Source organism: Pagrus pagrus, assembly GCF_965226575.1.
Source record: "Pagrus pagrus genome assembly, chromosome: 21".
NCBI classification, from domain to species: domain Eukaryota; kingdom Metazoa; phylum Chordata; class Actinopteri; order Spariformes; family Sparidae; genus Pagrus; species Pagrus pagrus.
This window is the reverse complement of record NC_140208.1, coordinates 9,794,907-9,817,575: the sequence shown is the minus strand read 5'-3', so window position 1 is coordinate 9,817,575 and position 22,669 is coordinate 9,794,907. Positions and strand designations below refer to the sequence as shown.

The 22,669-nt window shown below is 41.9% G+C and overlaps 1 protein-coding gene across 1 annotated transcript; it reads left to right on the top strand.

Moving 5' to 3' along the window:
* The first annotated feature begins 2,483 nt into the window (after positions 1 to 2,483).
* Positions 2,484 to 22,455, top strand: polr3a (polymerase (RNA) III (DNA directed) polypeptide A). Its single transcript, XM_084342836.1, has 31 exons — positions 2,484 to 2,677; positions 3,208 to 3,343; positions 3,903 to 4,040; positions 4,423 to 4,594; positions 4,705 to 4,859; positions 5,070 to 5,309; positions 5,737 to 5,899; positions 6,168 to 6,304; positions 6,395 to 6,498; positions 6,586 to 6,727; positions 7,387 to 7,527; positions 7,672 to 7,741; positions 8,032 to 8,159; positions 8,242 to 8,380; positions 9,365 to 9,529; positions 9,736 to 9,908; positions 10,648 to 10,759; positions 11,065 to 11,183; positions 11,540 to 11,677; positions 13,383 to 13,553; positions 15,984 to 16,097; positions 17,252 to 17,338; positions 17,435 to 17,517; positions 18,070 to 18,240; positions 18,407 to 18,500; positions 18,588 to 18,680; positions 19,014 to 19,178; positions 19,789 to 19,953; positions 21,210 to 21,341; positions 21,436 to 21,568; positions 21,650 to 22,455. The coding sequence occupies exons 1-31, from the start codon at positions 2,634 to 2,636 to the stop codon at positions 21,796 to 21,798; spliced, it is 4,173 nt and encodes a 1,390-aa protein (XP_084198962.1). The 5' UTR covers positions 2,484 to 2,633; the 3' UTR covers positions 21,799 to 22,455.
* Positions 22,456 to 22,669: the final 214 nt, after the last annotated feature.

Genomic DNA, 22,669 nt, shown 5'->3' with positions numbered 1-22,669 from the left:
AGAGACCCAGTTTTCCCTCGATCTGAGCAGTCTTGAGATATTCAATTCCTCCACAGGGAGTACTGTGTGTACGTACACTCATGATTGGACGATTAGCCGGCTGTATTTGATACACAGCATCCTACATGGGGGATGCTCAAGAGGCACTCTCAGGGAGGATCATGCTGAAAAGCACTGCAGCAGTCCCTTAAGTGTTTTTCAACATCGTTCCTTATACTCTTCTTTACATATATTTACACATCTGTACGCTCACAAACTTACGAGTCCCCTGATGCAAAGGTTTCAAAGGCACCGGGCTCGTTCAGACAGGTTTTTAGAAAGCACAGGCCATGTTGAATACAATATTAGAGGTTTAATTAGAGGCCTTTGTAGATCTAAGTGGCAGCAGGATTAGAAATTGGAAAATCAGATCCAGCCAGGTAATTTTCTCTGTCGGTGGTTACAAGTTGGCAGGACAATTAATCAGCACAAGCGCGCTGAGGAAGGAAGTCCTCATCAGGAAGTAATCTGTCGCCATCAGTGCTTCCAAGCCGATGCATGAAACAACACAGGTATCAAAGGTTGGTTCAGTCTCTGCACCTCCTCTCTCTCTAAGCCTTTTTCCAGCTGTTGGGAATGCATTTGGTGCCATCTAGAGGTAAGACTTCAGACTGCGGCAGATATCTGACCCACTGGGGCTACAGTGATGTCTTTTGAATGAGGCACATATAACATCAGTGCAGATATAATGTAAACACACCCCTCAGAAATAAAGCTGCTTCCTGGCTGCGTCCCTGAGCTATGCAACTTGGCAACACCCCGAGCCATAAGAAGACTAGTCTCCTTTCTCCCCTCTGACGACACATCGATTCCAGCCTTTTTGTGAAACCCGTCCATAACAAGCCTCAGCAATCGATTTGTCAGGAAGTGCACTTATTTGCTTTCTTGATGTGAATTAGATGAGAAGATTTATACCACTCTGATGTCTGTGTGTTATGTTCAGAGCTAGAGCCCGGAGGCAGTAAGCTTAGCTTAGCACGAAGACTGGAAGCAGGTGGAAATAGTTAGCCTCACTGCGTCCAAAGTTAAAAAACTAAATTTAGCCTAATTAAAATTAACAACAGTATAAGTTTCCTGACTGTTACTTACTTATTCCCTCATTTTAGATCTCGTTACCTTGTCGGCTACCTAATATAGCTTACTGGTATGGTATCTGTCACTGCACCAGGTGAAAGATAATTTGTTCGTCATTATACAACTCTCTATTGGTGCAGCAAGAAATCCCCCAGAAATAGTTAAGAGTTATGTTTTTATGTTATGTGTGTAACCAATTATCACCGTTATTCTTTGCTTCCAGTCTTTATGCTAAGCTAAGCTAACTGCCTCCTGAATCTAGCTATGCACTTAACGCTCAAAGTGGCGGCATCAGTCTGCTATACTTGCTCTTGGAAAAAAAAAGGGATGTTACCTATGGAACAACTTTTCACTCTTATTCTTAGAGATAAATAAAATATTTGACATTATATATCCAGTCCAGACTTTAATGGTAAATGGACTTGCATTTCTATAGCACTTTTCCAGTCTACTAACCGCTCAAAGCGCTTTACAACACTTGTCACATTCACCCATTCACACACACATTCATACACTGATGGCAGAGGCTGCCATGCAAGGTGCCAACTGCTCATCAGGAGCAATTTGGGCTTCAGTATCTTGCTCAAGGACACTTCGACATGCAGCTGGGAGAGCCGGGGATTCGAGACCAGCGATCTTCCGATTACTAGACAACCCGCTCTACCTCCTGAGCTAAAAGAAAAATGAATGATTATGAAAATCTGGATAAAAGTATTATTTTTACATCTTATTCAGTCAGAAAAGGTTGTTTTTATCCGTCTGGTTGTCTGATGTTAAAAGGATCTATCAGTTATTCATGCATGAAAGAGTTGCATTTTTTAATTAGGGTTATTTAAGTGATTATTGTTGAAGATTAAGGGATTTAACAAACACAAACCTCTATGGAAATATGACACATTTTGGCCGCTAGGTGTCAGCACTCACTTCACACTGAGCGTGCTCGTGCTCCCTTCTCTCTCTTTCTGGTAGTTGTTGTGCATGGGCTTGTGCTGCCTTCGGGTACTATCGTAAAATAGAAACTTCTACAAACCCAGTCATAAATAAATACGGGTTTTCGTTGGCTTAGTTGCAGATTACGCTTTCGTTGGGGTTGTCTCTAAATGATAATAAGAAAATAGAAGATACGATAAAATTACTCTTTGCTACCTCAAAATAAATCCAACATGCATTTATTTCGTGATTACAGGAGAAAGTAGTTCATGATGTAAATATTATATTGATCACTTACCATCAGGAGGGGACACCACACTGCTGTAATCCATGCTCCTAGAAAGTCACACCCTGTCAACTTTTTTGATCATTCAGGAGTAAAAACGCTAGATTACTGATCGACCGTGAAGGCAGCGCCGCTGAGGCTCACACGCTATCAACACATTGCATGCTGGCTGCTAGCATTCCCACAACATGGGACAGCAAAGTGACAGCGTGCTGGTCACAAGTGAAGCCTAGCCTGCTGGACATGAGGACAGAATTAAAATTAAAGTAGTCGTGTTGCTATTTGTTAAGGAAAAACTGCCAAAATGGTGAAGGAGCAGTTCAGAGAGACAGATGTGGCCAAAAAGATGTGAGTACAACAAACTGCTAGCTAGTTAGCTAGCTAGCTAGCTCGCCGGCTAGCCAGTGTCAGACAGCTTGCAAAGTGGCTAATGTTGACAAGTTGTTCAGTACGTTCATATAAAAGAGGATACAGTAGAACTAAAGTTACCAAAGTGTTAAGTAATTTAGTGGCGTTAAAGTTAAGTTGTTGTAGTTCTGATACGGTAATGAACTGTCAGCTAACTTTGCATGGTATGCAAAGAAATTCATGTCAAACTGTTCAAAATGCAACAGTTGAGCTGCTGTTTATTTTATCTGCACAGTAGCTACGAGTGTCCATCAAGACATTTAGATGACGGATAGTGGGGTGATGAGAGGATACATTAACCTGAAATGAGTGTCAGTTAGATGTTTTTTGAAGTAACTTGTTTATCACTTATAGAAGAATGTGTTGCAGCAGGAATACTGATAAGACAATAAAGCAGACAGTAGCCTGTTATCTTCAGTTGAACTGTAAGGTAACCTTTCCTTTGCTTTTCTGTTTGTACTTGTTTACAGAAGCCACATCTGCTTTGGGATGAAATCTGCTGAGCAGATGCGACAGCAGGCCCACATCCAGGTGGTCAGCAAGAATCTGTACAGTCAAGACACCAAACACACTCCTCTGTCCTATGGAGTGTTGGACCACCGTATGGTATGACATGAGCAAACACACTTTATTGCTGCTCGAACACATGACAACACACTCCTGTACACTGTGTAGTAGGGGTAGACCGATTATCAGTCCTCACTGATTATCGGGGCCGATATTCAGCGTTTTCTTGCAGATTGCCGATGAAATAAAACTAATTAATAAATGTGTTACTTTGGCTCTGATGCGACATCCTCTCACTCAATCTTCCACCCACAATAATATCTGATAGGTAACACGTCATAATTAAAAGCCTATCAACACTGCATAATCTGAATCTGCAATGCAACTAGCAATGTATGTAGTGGAGACGAAGTATTACGTAGCTGACAAAGGAAATACTCTTTACAAAGTACCTCAAAATTGTACTTCAGTCAGCCATCATAATCAAACTGATGCAGGCATAACTGCACAGGGTTAACAATTAGTCATATACACGCATTGAAGGAATAATCACATAAAAAGTAGTATTACGTCGTCTAATTTTATCATCCATTTCTGATATGAAGCATGACATCATATAGCTTCTAGGCTCATCTCTCTGTCCTCATGCTTCCTGCAGGGCACCAGTGAGAAGGACAGACCCTGTTTGACATGTGGGAAGAATCTGGCAGATTGCTTGGGACATTACGGCTACTTGGATCTGGAGCTGCCATGTTTTCACGTCGGATATTTCAAAGCCATCATAGGGATTTTACAGGTGAGTTTACAGTCAAGTAATAAGTCAATGAGTTTGCATAACAGATGACACAGATACACATGGTCTTAAAAGGCTGGATATAAATAAACAAATGAAATAATGTCCACTTAAGATGGTCATTTGTAGACTCACATTATTGAATGAGTTGCTTAGCATAATCAGTAGGGAGACCAGAATGTAATCAGAAGGCTCATACTCCACACTGTGCAAGAAGAAGCATTGATATTGGTTGAAAAGATGACTTCGTGTTAAATGCAGCAAGCAGTAATACCATTTTTCCATTGGGTGTCACTAGACTGTCAAAATTAGAACAGGTAGAATAGACTGGTTTTGAGAATATAGAGTTCCCTCAGTCTAATGTGGTGTTTTGTCATGTCTCCAGATGATTTGCAAGACGTGCTCGAGCATCATGCTGACAAAAGAGGAGAAACTGCAGTTCACGGATCAACTGAAGAGGCCCAACCTGGCCTATCTCCAGAAACGAGGGCTGAAGAAGAAGATCTCTGACAAATGCCGCAAAAGGACAATCTGTCTCAGTTGTGCCGCTTTCAATGGTGAAAAGAGATATTCTCATCGCTGATATTTACTTTTTGACTTCTCGTGGCAGCCATCCTGATGCAATAATAGGCAAAAGTTTGAGTCAAGTGTCTCTTTTACCCTTTAGGACCGGTGAAAAAGTGCGGCCTGCTGAAGATCATACACGAGAAGTACAAAACGACCAAGAAGGTTGTGGATCCTTTTGTGTCAGAATTCATGCAGTCCTTTGATATCGCCATCGAGCACAATAAAGTGATGGAGCCTCTGCTGACCAGAGCACAGGTGACCTTTTCGCTCTTTCACACTGTGCAGCTGGTTTCATTAGGTGTGGCATAGCAAGTTGTGAACAGCAGAAATATAGCCGGGTATCAAACTGCAGTATTATTCACTTACTGACACAATAACTGTTTAAAGTTGACTTTGAATGGTTGGTCTCATGAAATACAAGCCTTCATTTGGCCTCATCTTTCTTGATTATCATTGCCTCTCTAGGAAAACCTGAACCCTCTGGTCGTGCTGAACATGTTCAGGAGGATTCCCCAAGAAGACATTTCCCTGCTGCTGATGAACCCCGAGGCAGGGAAACCTGCCGATCTCATCCTCACCCGCCTCCTGGTGCCTCCTCTCTGCATACGACCCTCTGTGGTCAGCGACCTGAAGTCGGGCACCAACGAGGACGACCTCACCATGAAGCTGACCGAGATAATCTTCCTCAACGATGTCATCAAAAAGGTTCATATCTGTTATTGACAGTGGCTACTTATGATGTATCCTGTACAGGATATCCTCAGGGTCTTAGAAGACTTCTCGTTGAAGACTGTATTTCAGACTAAAATAAGGGTCTTATTTAAAAATAATGAGCTGTGGTGGGCCAACTGACTACAAGCTACCAATATCATCATCCCTCATCCCAACATTATTTCAGTTTCCACCAGCCTCCAGCTAGAAAAAATCACATTTTTCTGAGCAAACAGCTTCTTAACAATAATGCCAGAGGGCAAAACCTGGGTCCAGGGTCATCTCAGCATGAGGGCATATCTCCTTTACCTTCAATGCTGCCTATTTAGAGGACTTATTTTCTAAAAAAACAAACAAAAGTTTTCAGATGTCTAATTTTTCACGGAGAAGGCCCACATTCACAAACTCTTTTCGTATTTAGCATCGGATGACGGGGGCGAAGACCCAGATGATCATGGAGGACTGGGACTTCCTCCAGCTGCAGTGCGCTCTTTACATCAACAGTGAGCTTTCTGGCATCCCCCTCAACATGGCACCTAAGAAATGGACAAGAGGATTTGTGCAGAGACTCAAGGGGAAGCAAGGTAAATATATTTTTCTGTAATATGGACGCAATCTTCACAATTATCTGGGAAATGAAAGAAGATACAACCCCTACTGTATATACCTCCCAAGACTGATTTTTACCTGCGACATTGCCTCATTTTTCTTAAAAATCTGTTAACTCACCAGTTTTCAGTTTGGTAAAGTAGAGAATAAAGTAATCCAGGACAGTATAAAACATTCAATATGGAGAAGAAAGTGCACATTTTTAATCGCAGACTGACTGATTTATTTACTGTAAAAAATCAGGTCGTTTCAGAGGAAACCTCTCAGGAAAAAGAGTGGACTTCTCTGGCAGAACTGTTATTTCTCCCGACCCAAACCTGAGGATCGACGAGGTGGCTGTCCCCGTGCACGTAGCCAAAATCCTGACGTACCCAGAGAGGGTAAACCCTGCTCCACAGCTACAACAAATACACTGAACAACCACTTCCATGACAGAACTGAAGTCATCTAAATTTGATATTATATTACAGGTGAACAAAGCCAATCTGGAGCTAATGAGGAAACTCGTCCGTAACGGTCCTGAAGTTCACCCCGGAGCCAACTTTATCCAGAACCGTCACACACAGATGAAAAGGTGAGGATGGCTGCTTCTGCCCACAGGTTAAAAACCAGCTTACCTGACGTGGATCAGCACATAACATGAATCCTCTTTTTCTGTCAGGTTTTTAAAATATGGAAACCGTGAGAAGATCGCTCAGGAGCTGAGGTTTGGTGACGTGGTGGAAAGGCACCTGATAGACGGAGACATCGTCCTCTTCAATCGGCAGCCGTCTCTGCACAAGCTCAGCATCATGGCCCACATTGTAATTTACATCACAAAAGCTCCCTCTCTAATTTCTAAATGACATGAGGTCCCCTGATAACTTATCCCATTTGAATAAGTCATTCGTTGTTAATATTTTCCTCTCCTGCATTAAATAACTTTGGCCCTTTGATATTCCCTTTTGTTGATCACATCTCATCATTATTCTGAATGAACCCTCCGCGGTTTGCTCGCAAAAGTAATTTTCAGGCTCAGCGCAGAGACCAAAAGTCACTGTTTTTATCTCTTGATCAGAAAAAAATGAAAAGAAATTACTTTCTATGACAACCTGAAAAAACAGGAGGAAAATTGAAGCAAATGTGGAATCTATTTATACTTTTATGCTCTGATAATAACTTAAATTATCTACTGAGCAGAAATAATTATCTGTTTTGCACTGATCAGGCACAGAGATCCGTGACAGATGGCAACAAAATAGAAAATTGAAGTTATTATCTGCGCCTGAAATTTTCCATCATCTGTCCCAGTAAACCGAAATAAATTACTAAATTTTCCAGTTTTTTAAATAATCCGTCTGTCCATACTTCCAGAGTTTAAAATTGTTTTATTCAGTGTTCCTGTATTCGGTCTTTATTCTGATCATAAAGTAAGTCTCGTCTTTGTTGCGTCTTTATTCATGACATTTGTTTTCACTCACAGGCCAGAGTCAAACCTCACAGAACCTTCCGGTTCAACGAGTGCGTGTGCACCCCGTACAACGCCGACTTTGATGGCGACGAAATGAACCTTCATCTTCCTCAGACAGAAGAAGCCAAAGCCGAGGCCCTCGTCCTGATGGGTGTATGTATCATCACAACGCACGTTTGTACAGTACAAACGCATCCAGTAGTGCAGGCATTGGGCAATGAAAAGCTGCCTGTAGGAACTGTATTGTTCATTGGAAATTGACTGCAATTTAACACAAATTACTCTCCTTCCTTCCAGACAAAAGCTAATCTTGTCACTCCAAGAAATGGCGAACCTCTGATTGCTGCTATTCAGGACTTTCTAACAGGTTAGTGCCTTGATGTTTGACAGATAATCACAGTGCTCCTTTATGATGTGAGGCTCCAGGAGCTTTACCACAGATGAAAGGGAAAACTGTCATTTCCAGCACATGTATGTGTCTGGAAAAGCATACGATGTATGTTGAACAGGTCACTGATTGCCTAAGTGCTTAAGATATTTAAAGAATCAATAACCATTTTCTGTTTTTCCACCTGATGGGGGAGCACTTCAGTCATATTTCAACAGCTACTGTGTATTTCATTTCCATTAACCTTTAAGAATATTTCTCCCTCCTAGGAGCGTACCTGTTGACGCTGAAGGACACCTTCTTTGAGAGATCAAAAGCCTGCCAGATCGTGGCATCCATTCTCGTGGGCAAAGATGAAAAAGTCAGGGTCTCTCTCCCCCGCCCGGCTGTAATGAAGGTACATCGCTGTTGTGACATTGTTGCATAACTCTTTGTTTGTGGCCTGCCGCTGACATTGTGCTGTGCTGTGTGTCCATCAGCCCATGTCTCTGTGGACGGGCAAACAGATCTTCAGCATGATTCTGAAGCCGAGTAAAGAATGTCCGGTCAAAGCGAACCTGAGGACCAAGGGCAAACAGTACAGCGGCAAGGGAGAGGATCTCTGCTCCAACGACTCGTGTGAGTTTCTTCAGTACAGCTGCCACTAAATGCATCATATTAAAAGGTTTTATTTGGCTACATCATGAAGTTTAATGTTCTATATAATGTCAGTTTATAACCTTTAATTGAAAAAGACTTTCACAACATAGGCTCAAGTGCAGCAGCAGAAACATGCAAAGAGACGAAAAACATTTCAGTAACAAAGTCGTGTATTGTCAGTCATATTACAATCGATGCACTTTTATAGTTCAAGATCAAAAACAATCACAAACCTGTTTGCCTGTTTGGTTTTTGGAGCATTCCACAACTTTCTCAGTCTTTTGTTGCCCCTGTCCCGACTTTTTGAAACATATATAAACCTATATTTACAAAAATCAATGAAGTCGATGAGGTAAAACATTAAATATATTGTGTTTGTACTGTTTTCAATTAAGTTTGTGTCAAAAAGAATCGGCAAATTGTCACAGTCTGTTTTCTTTATTAACTTTTTTTGAAGGTGATTTGTCATTTGACAAGTTTGTAAACTCCTTCCTGCAATGCAAACATAGAGCTTGTATACAGTTATTTATCAGGGTGGTATGAAATATTTAAAAAGTCAACAAAATCACATCAAAAATAAAGGTTTAATGCGCTGAACTTGCATAGCCATACGTTAGACAAAACTCTTTACGTGTATAAAAAAAACTTAAATGACACGTTTTGTTAGTTTTTGATCAGGTTTCTATGAAACATCAGTTCGGACAATGCAAACATTATCATCTCAATGGACCCAATTTGAAGTCTGTTAATGATAATATTGTGTTAATGCCCATTTGGATTTAAATTATAATTTAAAAAAAAACAAAAACAAACTGAAGGTCTTTCAGCCTTCACCAACCCTCTCAGAATGCACCAGGGGTCTTCAGGCGAGCTCCCACGCTGTGTTGTATTCACCTTGGTCGTCTTTCTATTCTGAGATCTAATGACGTCTGTTCCTATCACTTTCCCTTGTCTCACTCCCAGTTGTGGTGATCCACAACAGCGAGCTGATGTGTGGTAGCATGGACAAGGGCACCTTGGGATCTGGTTCCAAGAAGAACATCTTTTACATCCTGCTGAGAGACTGGGGACAGCTGGAGGCCGCTAATGCCATGTCCCGCCTGGCAAGACTCGCTCCTGTTTATCTCTGTAGGTGGTCAACTTTTATCTTCCAGTGAACTATAAACTGAGATATCTGTCAATCTAAGCAGAAATAAACCCAGAAAAATATTTAGTTAGGATCCGTTTGATTCGTAGTAGGTCATTGTAAACCCTTTGTCTACAGTTAGCAATTCTGCTAACTGGAAAATCCATAGAGATATTGATTGAAGCTTTTTCTTAACCCCGTCATTCAGCCAACCGCGGGTTTTCTATCGGCATCGGTGACGTGACACCTGGCCAGGGTCTGCTGAAGGCCAAACAGGACCTGCTGGATGATGGTTACCAGAAGTGTGACGAATACATCGAAGCCCTTCAGACGGGAAAGTTGCAGCAGCAGCCCGGCTGCACGGCGGAGGAGACTCTGGAGGTGAGTGTGACGCCATATATTTATACATTTATACATGTCTTCTGGATCCTCGCTGCTACACATCACTTAATGAGCCATGTGCCACAACACAACACATGTAAGGGTTCATTTAACACCTTTATTTGCAATTGACACCTTCCCCGCATATGGCACATTCACACCAGGGGTGACTCATCAGTTGTGTGACACACTCTGACCTCAATAGAGGCCAAACACTGTCATTAATAGAATAGTTTACAAATTAGTTGATGAGCTTTCTACTTCCCTTTCAGCAGCTGAGCAGATCTGTAGTGCAAGAAGAAAACTAGTTGGCTAATAGTGTAAATGCCACCAAAACAGTAGATGTTTAATAAACCTTAAACAGACAAGATTTTCCAGCTGACCCACACAGAACAAGGCCAGAATAGAAGCTGAATAGAACCTTTATCTGCAGGCAGCTGCTGAAAGAGCACCCCAACACACGACTACACCTTAGACGTATAAAGACTTTTTGTTATTAGCATCTATGCAAGTGCTTTAGATTTGGTTTGTGGCACAGCAGTAATTGTGGCCTCGCTGGCGAGTACACCACGTGCATCTTCCAGCACTCAGCTTATTTGAGAAATGGCCGTATTCATGCAGTTGAAAAGGAAGTAGATAGAAATCTTGAGTTCACATAACACGCGCCTCTTGGTCCGTGTGGATAAAAACATTTATTGGACCTAATAAAAGTTGTTTGTTTGTTTGTGTTTGTTGATAGGCGCTCATCTTGAGAGAGCTGTCCGTCATCAGAGACCGAGCCGGCAGCGCTTGTCTCAGGGAGCTCGACAAGAGTAACAGCCCTCTGATAATGGCTCTTTGCGGCTCCAAGGGTAAGCTCGCTAAAAATTCAATCTTCATTTTGCTACGTGTTTCTTTTAGTACAAGACCTTTTTGTGAAGGCCGAGGACACGGCAGCAGCAGCGGCAGCCTTAAGATTGTCAGTAATCTGGAGGCCTTTTTCCCCAGAACCAAACAGCTCTTCAAATACAGATAAAATCAGCTCCACTCTTCTGCTCAAATGGATGCTAAATTGGGAAACTTTGCGCATGTTTCTTGTACTTTTGATAAGATTCATGTTTTGTTGGTGTTCTTACTGTGACTCACCTTTAAATCTGTCTCCTCTGGCTACATACAGGATCCTTTATTAATATCTCTCAGATGATTGCCTGTGTTGGCCAGCAGGCCATAAGTGGCTCAAGAGTGCCCGACGGCTTTGAGAATCGATCCCTGCCTCACTTTGAAAAGCACTCAAAGGTAAGATCCAATTTATTTACTGTAATCAATTGTCTTTGTGTTCCTCGAGGGGAGCATACACATTGTATTCTGAAATTGTTTGTTGGGAAGTGCTAAGACATGCTAAGATGTCTCCTTTTTCTATTGCATTATTAATTGTCACATGATATCGTCACCATGTGATGTCACATCAAGGGTTCACACAGACTTTCTTTGATTGATTTCAATTATTTTGTCTATTCGTATCTCTAAGGATCATGTAAAGAGGAAAAACAAATGAAATGATTGGATAAAGAACATCAAAACTGCAGAACAACAATAAAAACTCTAGTCACATTTCTATTATAATTAAAAGACTTGCTTTGCTCGTTCAACAGCTGCCTGCCGCGAAAGGTTTTGTGGCCGACAGCTTCTATTCTGGCCTGACGCCCACAGAGTTTTTCTTCCACACCATGGCTGGACGTGAGGGTCTCGTGGACACTGCTGTGAAAACTGCAGAGACTGGATACATGCAGGTAACGCCACATAGCTGAACGGAAGTGTGTGTCTTTAAGGCCTGTGTTGTTAGTCCAGTAAAGTACATGTTGAGCAACAATAACAGCGATCTCTTCATCACTTCTGATATTTCTTTGCTCTTTAAATAAAATCCAGCTCAAACTTTGCTTTGGAATAAGAAACGTCTCAGACGCCAAACACAGGCTTACTGTATCAGGGTAGCTAAGGGGTTGGGGTTGTGTCAGAGACCTCTTCAAACACATATTCATAATCGCTGTTGTCTTTAGAAAGTGACTAACATGCATCATCACATAATTACCCTTCAAGGATATGACATTAAACCTCACATATGCCCACACATCATCACTATCCTGAGGAAGACATGCACTCGATCTGTCTTTTACGCTCTTTAATAACGTTATACCACAAAGCCGACCCACAGTGCCCTTCACTGAAAAATGCTCTGTGCAGTAATGGCCTCCAAAATAAACAGTTTTATTATATAAAATGGTATAAAAGAAGCTGGCCTTCCAAATACCACCTAGTGAAAATAATAATTATCAAAATAATAAAAATCGGTGATAAAAAATGATGATGATTTAAAATCTTGACAGAAAAGTATTTTTACATGGCATAACGAACTTGAAAACCTTGTAGTCAACACAGTCTGACAAGCCCTGAATGTAACCATGAAAGTTTGAATTAAAGGGCCAATATATATATAATAACATTTAGCCTCACTCGATGTCGGGGAACAACTTTTTGCTATGGAAGGATATAGTGGAGTAAAGTCGTCGTTAGCAGAGTGACATCACACTCCCTCTCTGTTGCTGTTGTTGTTATTATTATTGAGCTGCTCTGTTTTTTGTTTTAGACGGCCGTTCTGGCCACTCGTGCATGTGCCCCCCTCCCTTTGGAAGCATTTGGACCGCCCCGTTTATAGACACAGCGAGCAGAGTTGTGTGTGTTCCGTCTTCTGCCACTTTTGGGGACAAACACCAGAGTCAAGACCCCATTTTCACTTCCTATTATTACCTACCTACCTATCTAACTTCTATTAGTATTTTCATGCAAATGCAGCCTGACTCTCATTCCCAACTCTGCTAGTTACTGAAGCAAATAATAGCCAAGATACATCCTCATGCTTGCCTAATGTACTTACAATCGTCACCTGACATGGTCCACAAAAGGGAAACTTTATTTGGGAGTGAAGGGAGAGGGGGGGCTGTGGCCGACACGTTGGTTTGTTTGGCCTAGGATGCTGGCGCTGAACTGCGACCACTAGTGGTGCTCGATTTGGCATTTAGGACCTTTTTAATTAAATTAAGATAATCCACAAGCTTTATTTTGGTAAGATGGCGCTCAATGTTTTAACTTCTAGATGTGACTTAACTAGATTATGTGTACACAGAATCAAATTTCTGTTTCAGCAAAGTGAAAACTAGCAGAGATCACTGGAACCATTCAGGAACAACTATTTAAATGAATACATGATGCTAAATTTCTTTAGGGTCTCTTGGATGTTCAGGACAAATTTCAACCCAATCCAGTGAAAAGAAGCCCTTGGTGAGGCTGAGAGGACAGAGAGACAAAAACATGACAAATCAGTAAATTCTCACAGGGTTGCATCTGCGGTGAAGTTTCAGATAAATACGTGGATTGTGAGTAATTTCATTCATTTGTTATCGGTGCAGATAATTTACTTTTTCACCTTTGTCCGGACAGAGGCGTCTGGTGAAGTCCCTGGAGGATTTGTGCTCGCAGTACGACCTGACGGTTCGCAGCTCCACCGGCGACATCATCCAGTTTATTTATGGCGGCGATGGACTGGACCCCGCTGACATGGAGGGAAAGGATGAGCCGCTGGAGTTCAAGAGAGTCCTGGACAACATTCGAGTGAGTTTAATCGGGAGTGAACAGTTTATGGACATGCTTGGCCTCGCATTTTCTTTCTTTGTGGTTTTATTTATAAAGCCCAAAACAACACCCGCATTGCCTTGGGCTTTGCAATCTGTACAGTGAACGTCATCCTCTGTCCTTAGACCCACGATTCGATTCAGGGAAAACTTTAAAAAACCTTTTTAACAGGAGGACGACTGAGCAAGGCTGAGTCACATGGCCACCACCCCACTGTGGTGACCTGGAAGAAGACAGGCCACACAAGAAAATTAGCACACACAAAAAAAACCTTTCAGTATGTAAAAAGATTTCTAAAAAGTTGGTGTTCTCTAGTTGAAATGATAAAACAAATCTGGAGAGGTGCCGCTCATGACCAGAAGGTCATCCGTTCACTTTCCAGAGTGAGGAAGAAGTCTTTCCTTCATTGATGCAGGCTCAACCAACCTATCCTGAATCAGTGAATACTTGGATTGAACAAGGGATGGTTGTCATCAGCCCTGTACCATAAAATGGACATATATTAAAAATGCTTCTCTGTCTCAGAGGGGCTTCCTGTAGGGAAGAACTTTACATCTGTGTAACAGTATAATGTGCCAGCGCTGTGGGAGAACAAATACCGGTATATATAGAGTAGATTCCCACTGCGAGAAGCCTCCCGCCAGCCAGAGCGGCTGCTCATTAGCAGCAAAGCTCCTTATTGAAACAAGGAAGCTGAATAGTTGGAAAAAATCATTTTTACTAATAAATCTTGCATCATTTGAGTTAATTGGATAAAATTACAGGAAGTTTAATAGATTTTCTCTGCAGGAAAGTGGTCGTCTTGGCAGAGTAATTTGATTGCTGGTTTAGAATTGATTTTCCGGCTAACAGTGTTGTTAAAGGAGCGCAGATCTCTAGGCTATTTTAATGGATTAGATTCACCTCCAGGTCTTTGCTCATTGCTCAATCCTCTACATCATAGATGTCATCTTTTTGTTGTTGCATTAAAGGCACTTCAGGATGAAAACCATCACTCCCAAATTAAAGGGTAACACAATTTTACACATCAAACATGTTTACAGGCCTGCGGAGTACTGGTTATGTAAAAGGGTGGAATAAAGCCTTTTGTGGCTCCAGAGGAAGCGGCATGTAATCTAATTGAATCTGCCTCCAATGATGTTACTCAGTGGCTCGGTTGCATTGTGGGTAATGTGGGCGGCATGCTCTGAAAAGGTTGTTGCGCTGACGCTCGATGCACATTGATTTTGATCAGCTGCAAAATGAACAACGAGCTTCCTCCATACACGTCTCACCTCCAGTGAATCGTGGGCATAAAAAGAAAAATCCTAAGCACTTTTTGCAAGCAAGTTTTTGTATTTCTGGCCAATGTTATAAAAAACTTAAACCAGATAACGCAGCAAGACAACGTCCTCAGTTATGTTTGTGAATTGAAGACGCATTTAAAGTGGAAACCAACAACTTCAGCCCCCCTAGCGTTTCCAACTGAAGTGTTTCTTTTTTACTCAGACTCACAACCACCAATAACACAGAACAGTTTAGTTTATACATTCGTTTAGTCCATAGTGGAGACGTGAAAGCAGATAGAAATGGTTTCAGGCTGCCAGCCTGTGTGGATCGCCAGTCAGTCTTCATTTTCCCAGGAGATTTCATGCCCCATGGCAGACAAAATTACTCAGTGAATGCACAGTTGATAGGGAACCAATCTACTCGCTGAAGGTATCATTATTCTATAGCCATTACATCGTGCAATCAACATTTACCTCATGATGAACAGTAAATGAAACGCTTGTCTATTGGCAGTTGAATTTGTCACAACTGCAAGAATCGGGCCTTTTTATAACCGTAATTAAGAATGTATTGACTCTAGTCTCTAGGCGTCTGTGTTATGTCGTTATTATGGTGTGATGAGCAGGCTGCCGTTAGTGTATATTGCCACCTGTGTTTACCGCAGTGAGTGTGGTAATTAATAGCAGAAGCCTGTTTGCAAGAGGAGATTGATCCCAGGGAAGGAGAGCTCAGCAGGAAAATCCTCTGCTGCATGTTAATTTGTTTTCAGCAAGGCCTTTTTTCTTTTTTCAAATTGCACAAACGGTAATAAAAAGAAAAAAAGTGCAGAAATCTGTCACTAATCTCTCTGTCCCACATTTAACGGTACAAGCAAATGTTGCGATAAATGCCAACACATGCACCTGCAAGTAAATGCAGATCAGAATAAATATGAGCGATACTGATTGTGAGGTCACTTTCTTTTTGTACTGAGGCTGAAGTCACTTCAGATGCAATTAGAATCGCCTATCAGGAGGTGTTAACCCTGAATGAGGGAGCCATCAAGAACTGATGACCTTTTGAGCGAGCGCTGCTTATGCAGTGTCAGCAATGAAAAATCTCTTTTTTCCATTCCTCTCCATTGTCCCTCCCCCCACACAGGCGGTCTACACTTGTCCAGATGAGCCGGCACTCAGTCAGAACGAGCTGGTCCTCACTGCAGATGCTATCATGAAGAGAGCTGACTTCCTGTGCTGCAGGGACAGCTTCTTGGAGGTAAACTCAGCACAACACAAATGTATTTTTCTATTTATTAGTTTTATTAAAGATCCCCTCCACACATGTATTAAGGCATGAGATGAGATTCAAACTCAATCTCAGCAATATTTATTTATTCCATAACTGAATAAACAAGCTGTTCTCGGAGGAAAATAATGTCCCTAGAGCACTGTTCGAAGCTAGAAAGGTGGCAGGGTCCGCCACGTAAAAACAAAGTAAAACAGTATGAAACTTTGCTGTCCTTTAAGGTCAGTTTGTTTGCGTCAACCTTCTTTCCCAAATCTACACGGTGCACCTTTAACACGACGTGTGCTGTCCTTTAAGTATTCATGTATTCAGCCATGAAAACAAAGAGAGTTTGTTAATTTAGTTTGTTTAGGCATAAAAAAATAAAACGCCAACCTGTGTTTCAGAATAAAACTTTCTGTTTTGTACAAAGGTAGAAAACTATGCAAAACTTGTGTTAAGGTTTTGGAAGCTAGGTGCTTCTCAATAGTACTGTCTCAACTCAAGTGTTATTCGGCATTTACTGACTGATGGTGCAGTGACGGTGACAGTGGTTAATGGTGCAGAGAGAAAATCTATATGCCTCCTGTGGTCATCGCGATGCAGCGCTCCTCATCCTTTGTCGGCTTTATGCAGTGTGCTATAATGAGGAATAACATGGCAATTATCACTGTGTTATAATTATCGTTATTACAGTCCAGAGAAACACCGTCATTATATGAATTTAAAGCCATGCAGTAAATTGTGTGCAGGCTGTAATACATGTGAACCTTTCCCCTCCCTTTTGTGAAGGAGTTAACAGACACAGGCTCAGAGAAGTACCTGGAGGTATTGTGACAGAGCATGTTGGATTGTGGTTGAACTGAAATGAGAATGGTGTGAAGGCGAGCGTTGGAACGGTTGAATATTTTATTCAAGTTGTCGGTGTGCTGCGATCCACGCTTTCACATCTGACTGCTCTTTTTAAAGCACTGCTGATGTTTTTTGTAATGTTGTGATTTACTGGGCATTCTCAACAGTTTTATTGTAATAATAACGACTGCATGAGATGTGTTTCATGTGTCAAACAGCACACAGGTTTGTCCTAACATATGAATGAGCCTTTCGACCCCTGAACCTGTTGAATTGTCTTCCCTCAACTGTAGGAGATAAAGAAATTTATTAAGAGCATGTCAGATAGGATCAAGAAGACCAGAGACAAGTATGGCATCAACGACAACGGCACCAGCGAGGTAGGCCCCACACACGGTGGATTAATGTGCCGAAGCAGCAATGTCCTTCAGCTTTACATGAAACTTAATTGCTTGTCTCTCTACTTTCTGTTGCAGCCAAAAGTTCTTTATCAACTGGACCGCATAACTCCCACACAGCTGGAGAAGTTCCTTGAAACCTGCAGAGACAAGTACATGAGGTACAAGACACTTGAGTCATTGGTTTTGTTTGTTTCCTAATGTCAACAGAGCATGTACTTTTTGAGAGGACTAAATTGGTTTGGAAAGAGTTATTAAGGTATTTCAGAGTTGTTTTTATGTTCCCACGCACCCAAAACCTGTGTTTTTGCTGCAAAGACACACTTATCACTTATCGACAAGGAGGTTCAAAATGCGCCTCTGGGTTTAGAAAGTTGAGAGGAAGAAAGTTGAGGACATAGGCACTTATGCCAACCTAATGGAGGAGGAAGCAAAAAAGTCAGTGGATTGGCAAAGTCATAAGGCTTCCTAATGGTTCCTATGGGAACCATGGGTATCTGTAATGAATTTAGTGTCAGTCCATCCCAAGAGCCACTAGCAGTCTGTTAAAATGTGTTGGCAGCAGGGGTGGTGTTTTTCAAAACCAGACTCTCTCTTGAGGCTGTTAGGATGATGATCATTTTGTATAATATCTGCCAAGTTTCCGCTAATTGTCAGTTAAATGAAAACAATGGATGTTAAGAGACTCTCTTCTCGTGTGTTTACTCCTCCAGAGCTCAGATGGAGCCAGGCTCGGCGGTCGGGGCCCTTTGTGCTCAGAGCATCGGCGAGCCTGGAACTCAGATGACCCTGAAAACTTTCCACTTTGCCGGCGTCGCGTCCATGAACATCACTCTAGGTGTCCCTCGCATCAAAGAGATCATCAATGCCTCCAAGAACATCAGGTACGATATACAAGTAAAGAGATGTTTCTTCATGTTACCTGTGCCAGAGGAGAAAAAGAAAAAGCGTTTTCATCTTTTAAAGTCAACTACAGGCTTTGTAGGAAGTCGTATAATGACAATAATGTGTGAAGAGTAATTTATTGAAAGTCCTCTGCTCACCGCTCAGCACCCCCATCATCACTGCTCATTTGGATGTGGAGGACGACGCTGACTTTGCCAGGTTGGTGAAGGGAAGGATCGAGAAAACTCTTCTGGGAGAGGTACTTCACGCCTATAATAACTTACTCACTTAATCGACTGATGTGCTGAGCCGTGATAAAGACAAGGTCTCGTGTTGTCCTCTTCAGATTTCTGAGTACATAGAAGAGGTTTTTCTACCAGACGACTGCCTCATTCTGGTGAAATTGTCCCTGGAAAGAATAAGACTGCTGCGACTCGAGGTATCACTGCTTCCCTTATGTTACTGAAACAATGTGTTCATATGTCACAGATATTTTTCACGTCTATTTCCATGGTTAGAAATGAGTCATCAAAGCATTTGGCCATAATATAGAAAAGGCATCTGTGACCCTCATTCTTGATATCGGGGTTGATATGACTCACCACTTAAGTCTTTGTTCTTCCACATACTACAGCTCATGTGAGGGTTACAGCTGAGGGCTCTCTCAGTTTATTGTTACCAGGTTTTCAAGTGCTACAATATAGATGAGAGCTTTTGTGTGTGTGCGGTGTGTGTGGGTAGCCGTGCCTCTGATTCCCTTGACGTTTTTCAGGTTAATGCAGAAACGGTGCGTTACTCCATCTGCATGTCTAAACTGCGAGTGAAGCCAGGAGACATCGCCGTGCACGGCGAGGCGGTCGTGTGCGTGTCTCCACGAGAGAACAGCAAAAGCTCCATGTACTACGTGCTGCAGTCTTTGAAAGAGGAGCTTCCCAAGGTGAGAAAAACATGTTTGAAATCAAAAACAAGCCAGGATGCACGAGACAAACACAAGCTTAAACTGATTGATGAAAACTATGTCTTACATTATCTATTTTAAGTCAACAGCACAGTGAGAGTGAGAGAACATGGATGAAAACCTTTTTGCACAATGATTCTGCTTACTCAGATACTCATACAGTATCACAGGTTCATATGGATGGTTTTTATATTTTCACTTGTATCACCATGTGACTGAAGAAGAGCATTCATTGGAAACGTCACTAGTACATAAATTGCATTTAACGGGGCAACAGTTTACAGAGTTGTTTGCAAAAATGATCCTTCCTACTATTTGTGAATCAATCGCAGTATCTGTCGAAATAGCCGCATAATGATTTTTTGACCATATTGTGCAGCCCGCTTACCGCCACATAGAGCTTTCTGCCATCAGTAGTGAATGTTCAGCTATTCGCATGTCCAGGAAGACAGACCAAAATGAATTACGCTCATTAAATACTTAATAACAGTAACTTGGAGTTGTGCTGCTGTAGGTTATTTACAGAGTTGGGTCATCCTCCTCCGTCAGGTCACCTGGCTTAAAAACTTTCTCGTTTGTCACTTGAAAGGTGGTGGTTCAAGGTATCCCAGAGGTCGCCCGAGCTGTCATTCACATCGACGAACAGAGCGGCAAGAACAAGTACAAACTCCTGGTGGAGGGGGACAACCTGAGATCTGTCATGGCGACGCACGGAGTGAATGGAAGCAGGACCACTTCAAATAATACGTATGAGGTATCTACCGAGGGAGATTTTAAGCCTGGATTAGAGGCACGCATGCGGGTTTATTGAGGTTCAGTGTCTTCCATCTGTCACATGGCTTCAGATCTGAACAGACGACAGATTGTGTGAGAGAATGTGTGTATGGATCTGTAGGTGCAGCAGCAATCACGTCAAGGTGTCGCAGCAAGACACTATTTTAGTGTTCAGGTGAGATTGGGAAGAAAAAGAGATGCAGAGCCAAGCTGCTCTCCTCATCTTTCACTTTGTGCATCCTTGATTCCTTTCCTTACCTCCTCACCCTTACAGCCTACCACTGTATTTTATCACTCTGTCATATTACAGTGCTTTTTTTTACAGTGGTGCGCCCAACTTCTTCATTTAGTTGAAACCAATAATACATTTTTATTGAATTCTTAAGACATTATGTAAATGATTTTAACAGAAACTATGTTTATAGGAATAAGGTGGATAGAATTTAAAATCAGAACAAACAAACACTACACGCTAAAAATGACAATTTAGCCCTTTGGGCACTAATAGTAAAACGAACCTTAACAAACCAGCAGTTGTGACCTTTTCCCTTGCGTGGTTGTAGCCATTTTAAAGCCACGAATAGCCTCTCGCATTCAAATGTCCCCCCCCCCCCCCCCCGACACTTTTGCAGGTGCATTGCCGCTGCATCCCAGGCTTTGTGAGGCCCAAGACGATTGTTATTACTTTACAGAAATGCAAACAAACCAGTGTTTTCCCCCCATCCTCATGTGGTAATGAATGAGGAGACTGTCATGACAAACATTGCCAGATGTCCCCTCCTGTTCTTACCAGCAGACTTCTGTTGAATCTGAATCTCTAATTTGTGTTTCACAGCCTTGCTCACATTTTCTCTCCGGTTTATTTCAGCCTCTGACAGAAACCAAATGATTTCATAGCAGGTTAAAGGCAGTCACTAGCAGGAATTTGCTGGGCTGCTTCACGGAGGTCATACTGTAGTCTGACAACAAAGCGATCGGGCGATTAGAAAAGTTATTATCGCTGCTGAGTGGAGCATTCAGCAATGTCAGTGAAGGCTGCAAGTAGATTTTATCTCAATTTCAAGTATATCCATGGGAGGTGGTGGCTCTCTCTGTGTGATTTTTGAAATGTAGCCCACCTCAACTACAAGTGATTACAAGTTGAACCTTTACAGTAGAATACACAGTTACCTTACCTGAACTGATGTGACTGATTACTTTTATTGATTGCGGGGACTTTTCCATGTATTTTTCTAGGTTGAGAAGACTCTGGGAATTGAGGCTGCTAGATCCACCATCATCAACGAGATTCAGTACACCATGGTGAACCATGGAATGAGCATCGACCGGCGTCACGTCATGCTTCTGGCAGATCTCATGTCCTACAAGGTGTGAACAGTAATAACCTTGGAGCACGTCCTCGTAGTATCGATGTAGTTAGAGGTAATTTCACCTGTGTGTGTACTGTCGTCCGTCCATGCAGGGGGAGATTCTGGGAATCACCAGGTTCGGTTTGGCCAAAATGAAGGAGAGCGTCCTCATGCTGGCCTCCTTCGAGAAAACAGCTGATCATCTCTTCGACGCCGCCTACTTCGGACAGAAGGATTCTGTCTGTGGTAAGCTTCATCTCTGTAGTGAAATAGCACTCAAACCTTCGATCGAACCGGGTGTCAACATTTCCTGTGTTCCTGTTTCAGGCGTGTCGGAGTGCATCATTATGGGGATCCCAATGAATATCGGAACAGGACTGTTTAAACTCCTCCACAAGGCCGACAAGGATCCCTCTCCAGTCAAAAGGCCTCTCCTCTTCGACAGTGCAGACTTCCATATACCTCTGATCACATAGCATTGATGAAAGACGCAGCCTGCTGTCCACGGACATCTTAAGATCATCTTCAGCAAATACAGAAGTGCCTGCCGGAGTGTCACTTTCCTTTAGGATTGTGTCTTCTTTTTCTGCTGATGCCACAGACCGTATGAACGTTGCATTTTACTTTACAAAGTAAGTTCGTTGGCGTGTAAGAGATAGTGGGATTGCTTTTTATTTCAATTGAAGGAGGAGATAACAAAATACTGAAGAAGCTTTAAACAATTGTTCTTTACTGCTTTTTTACTTGTTTGTAAAACAGTGTGTTTCCTCTGTTATTAGGATGTTACTTAATTATATGTTTCCTCGCTGCATTGGCACTGAACTCCGTGAAGTTCTTGCCAAACTTGAGAAAGATTACCTCCTAATCATGAAGTAGACATGATGTGATTTTGTTTTGCGGTATAATATGAACTGTTTGTTTCTTAGCATTGCAGTTTACCAAAAATGACTTTTCATTCACACTGTAAGATCCACTTCCTCAATGTTCAGTTTGTCTTTTCTGTAAAGATTCAGATCAGCAGCGGTTCATTGAGGTTAAGATTTCCCATACTGTATGAAGCCTTTTCATATAATAATGTAATAATGTATATAATGTAATACAAATAAATGAACCAGAAAATCATGGGGAAGAAATTTTCGAGTCGAAGGCCAGAATCATTGACTGTTTGCCAATCAATTTTTAAACGGCAGTCACCTCAAGTGTCAACACTTCTTGGGAATGAACTATAATGTTCGAGATATTGGGGGGAGGGTTGAAAAAAGTAGGAATAACCGCAGGGTGCGCCTTGTTTTATTATAAAGTGAAACATAATGTTCAGGCCTCCATTGATTTAACACAATGTGTGCT

Bases quoted from the DNA above. Each gene is read 5' to 3' on its own strand.
- polr3a (XM_084342836.1), top strand. From the start codon at position 2,634: ATGGTGAAGGAGCAGTTCAGAGAGACAGATGTGGCCAAAAAGAT. The intron at 4,041-4,422 runs GTGAGTTTACAG...TCATGTCTCCAG, and splicing joins CCATCATAGGGATTTTACAG to ATGATTTGCAAGACGTGCTC. The intron at 9,530-9,735 runs GTAGGTGGTCAA...CCCGTCATTCAG, and splicing joins ACTCGCTCCTGTTTATCTCT to CCAACCGCGGGTTTTCTATC.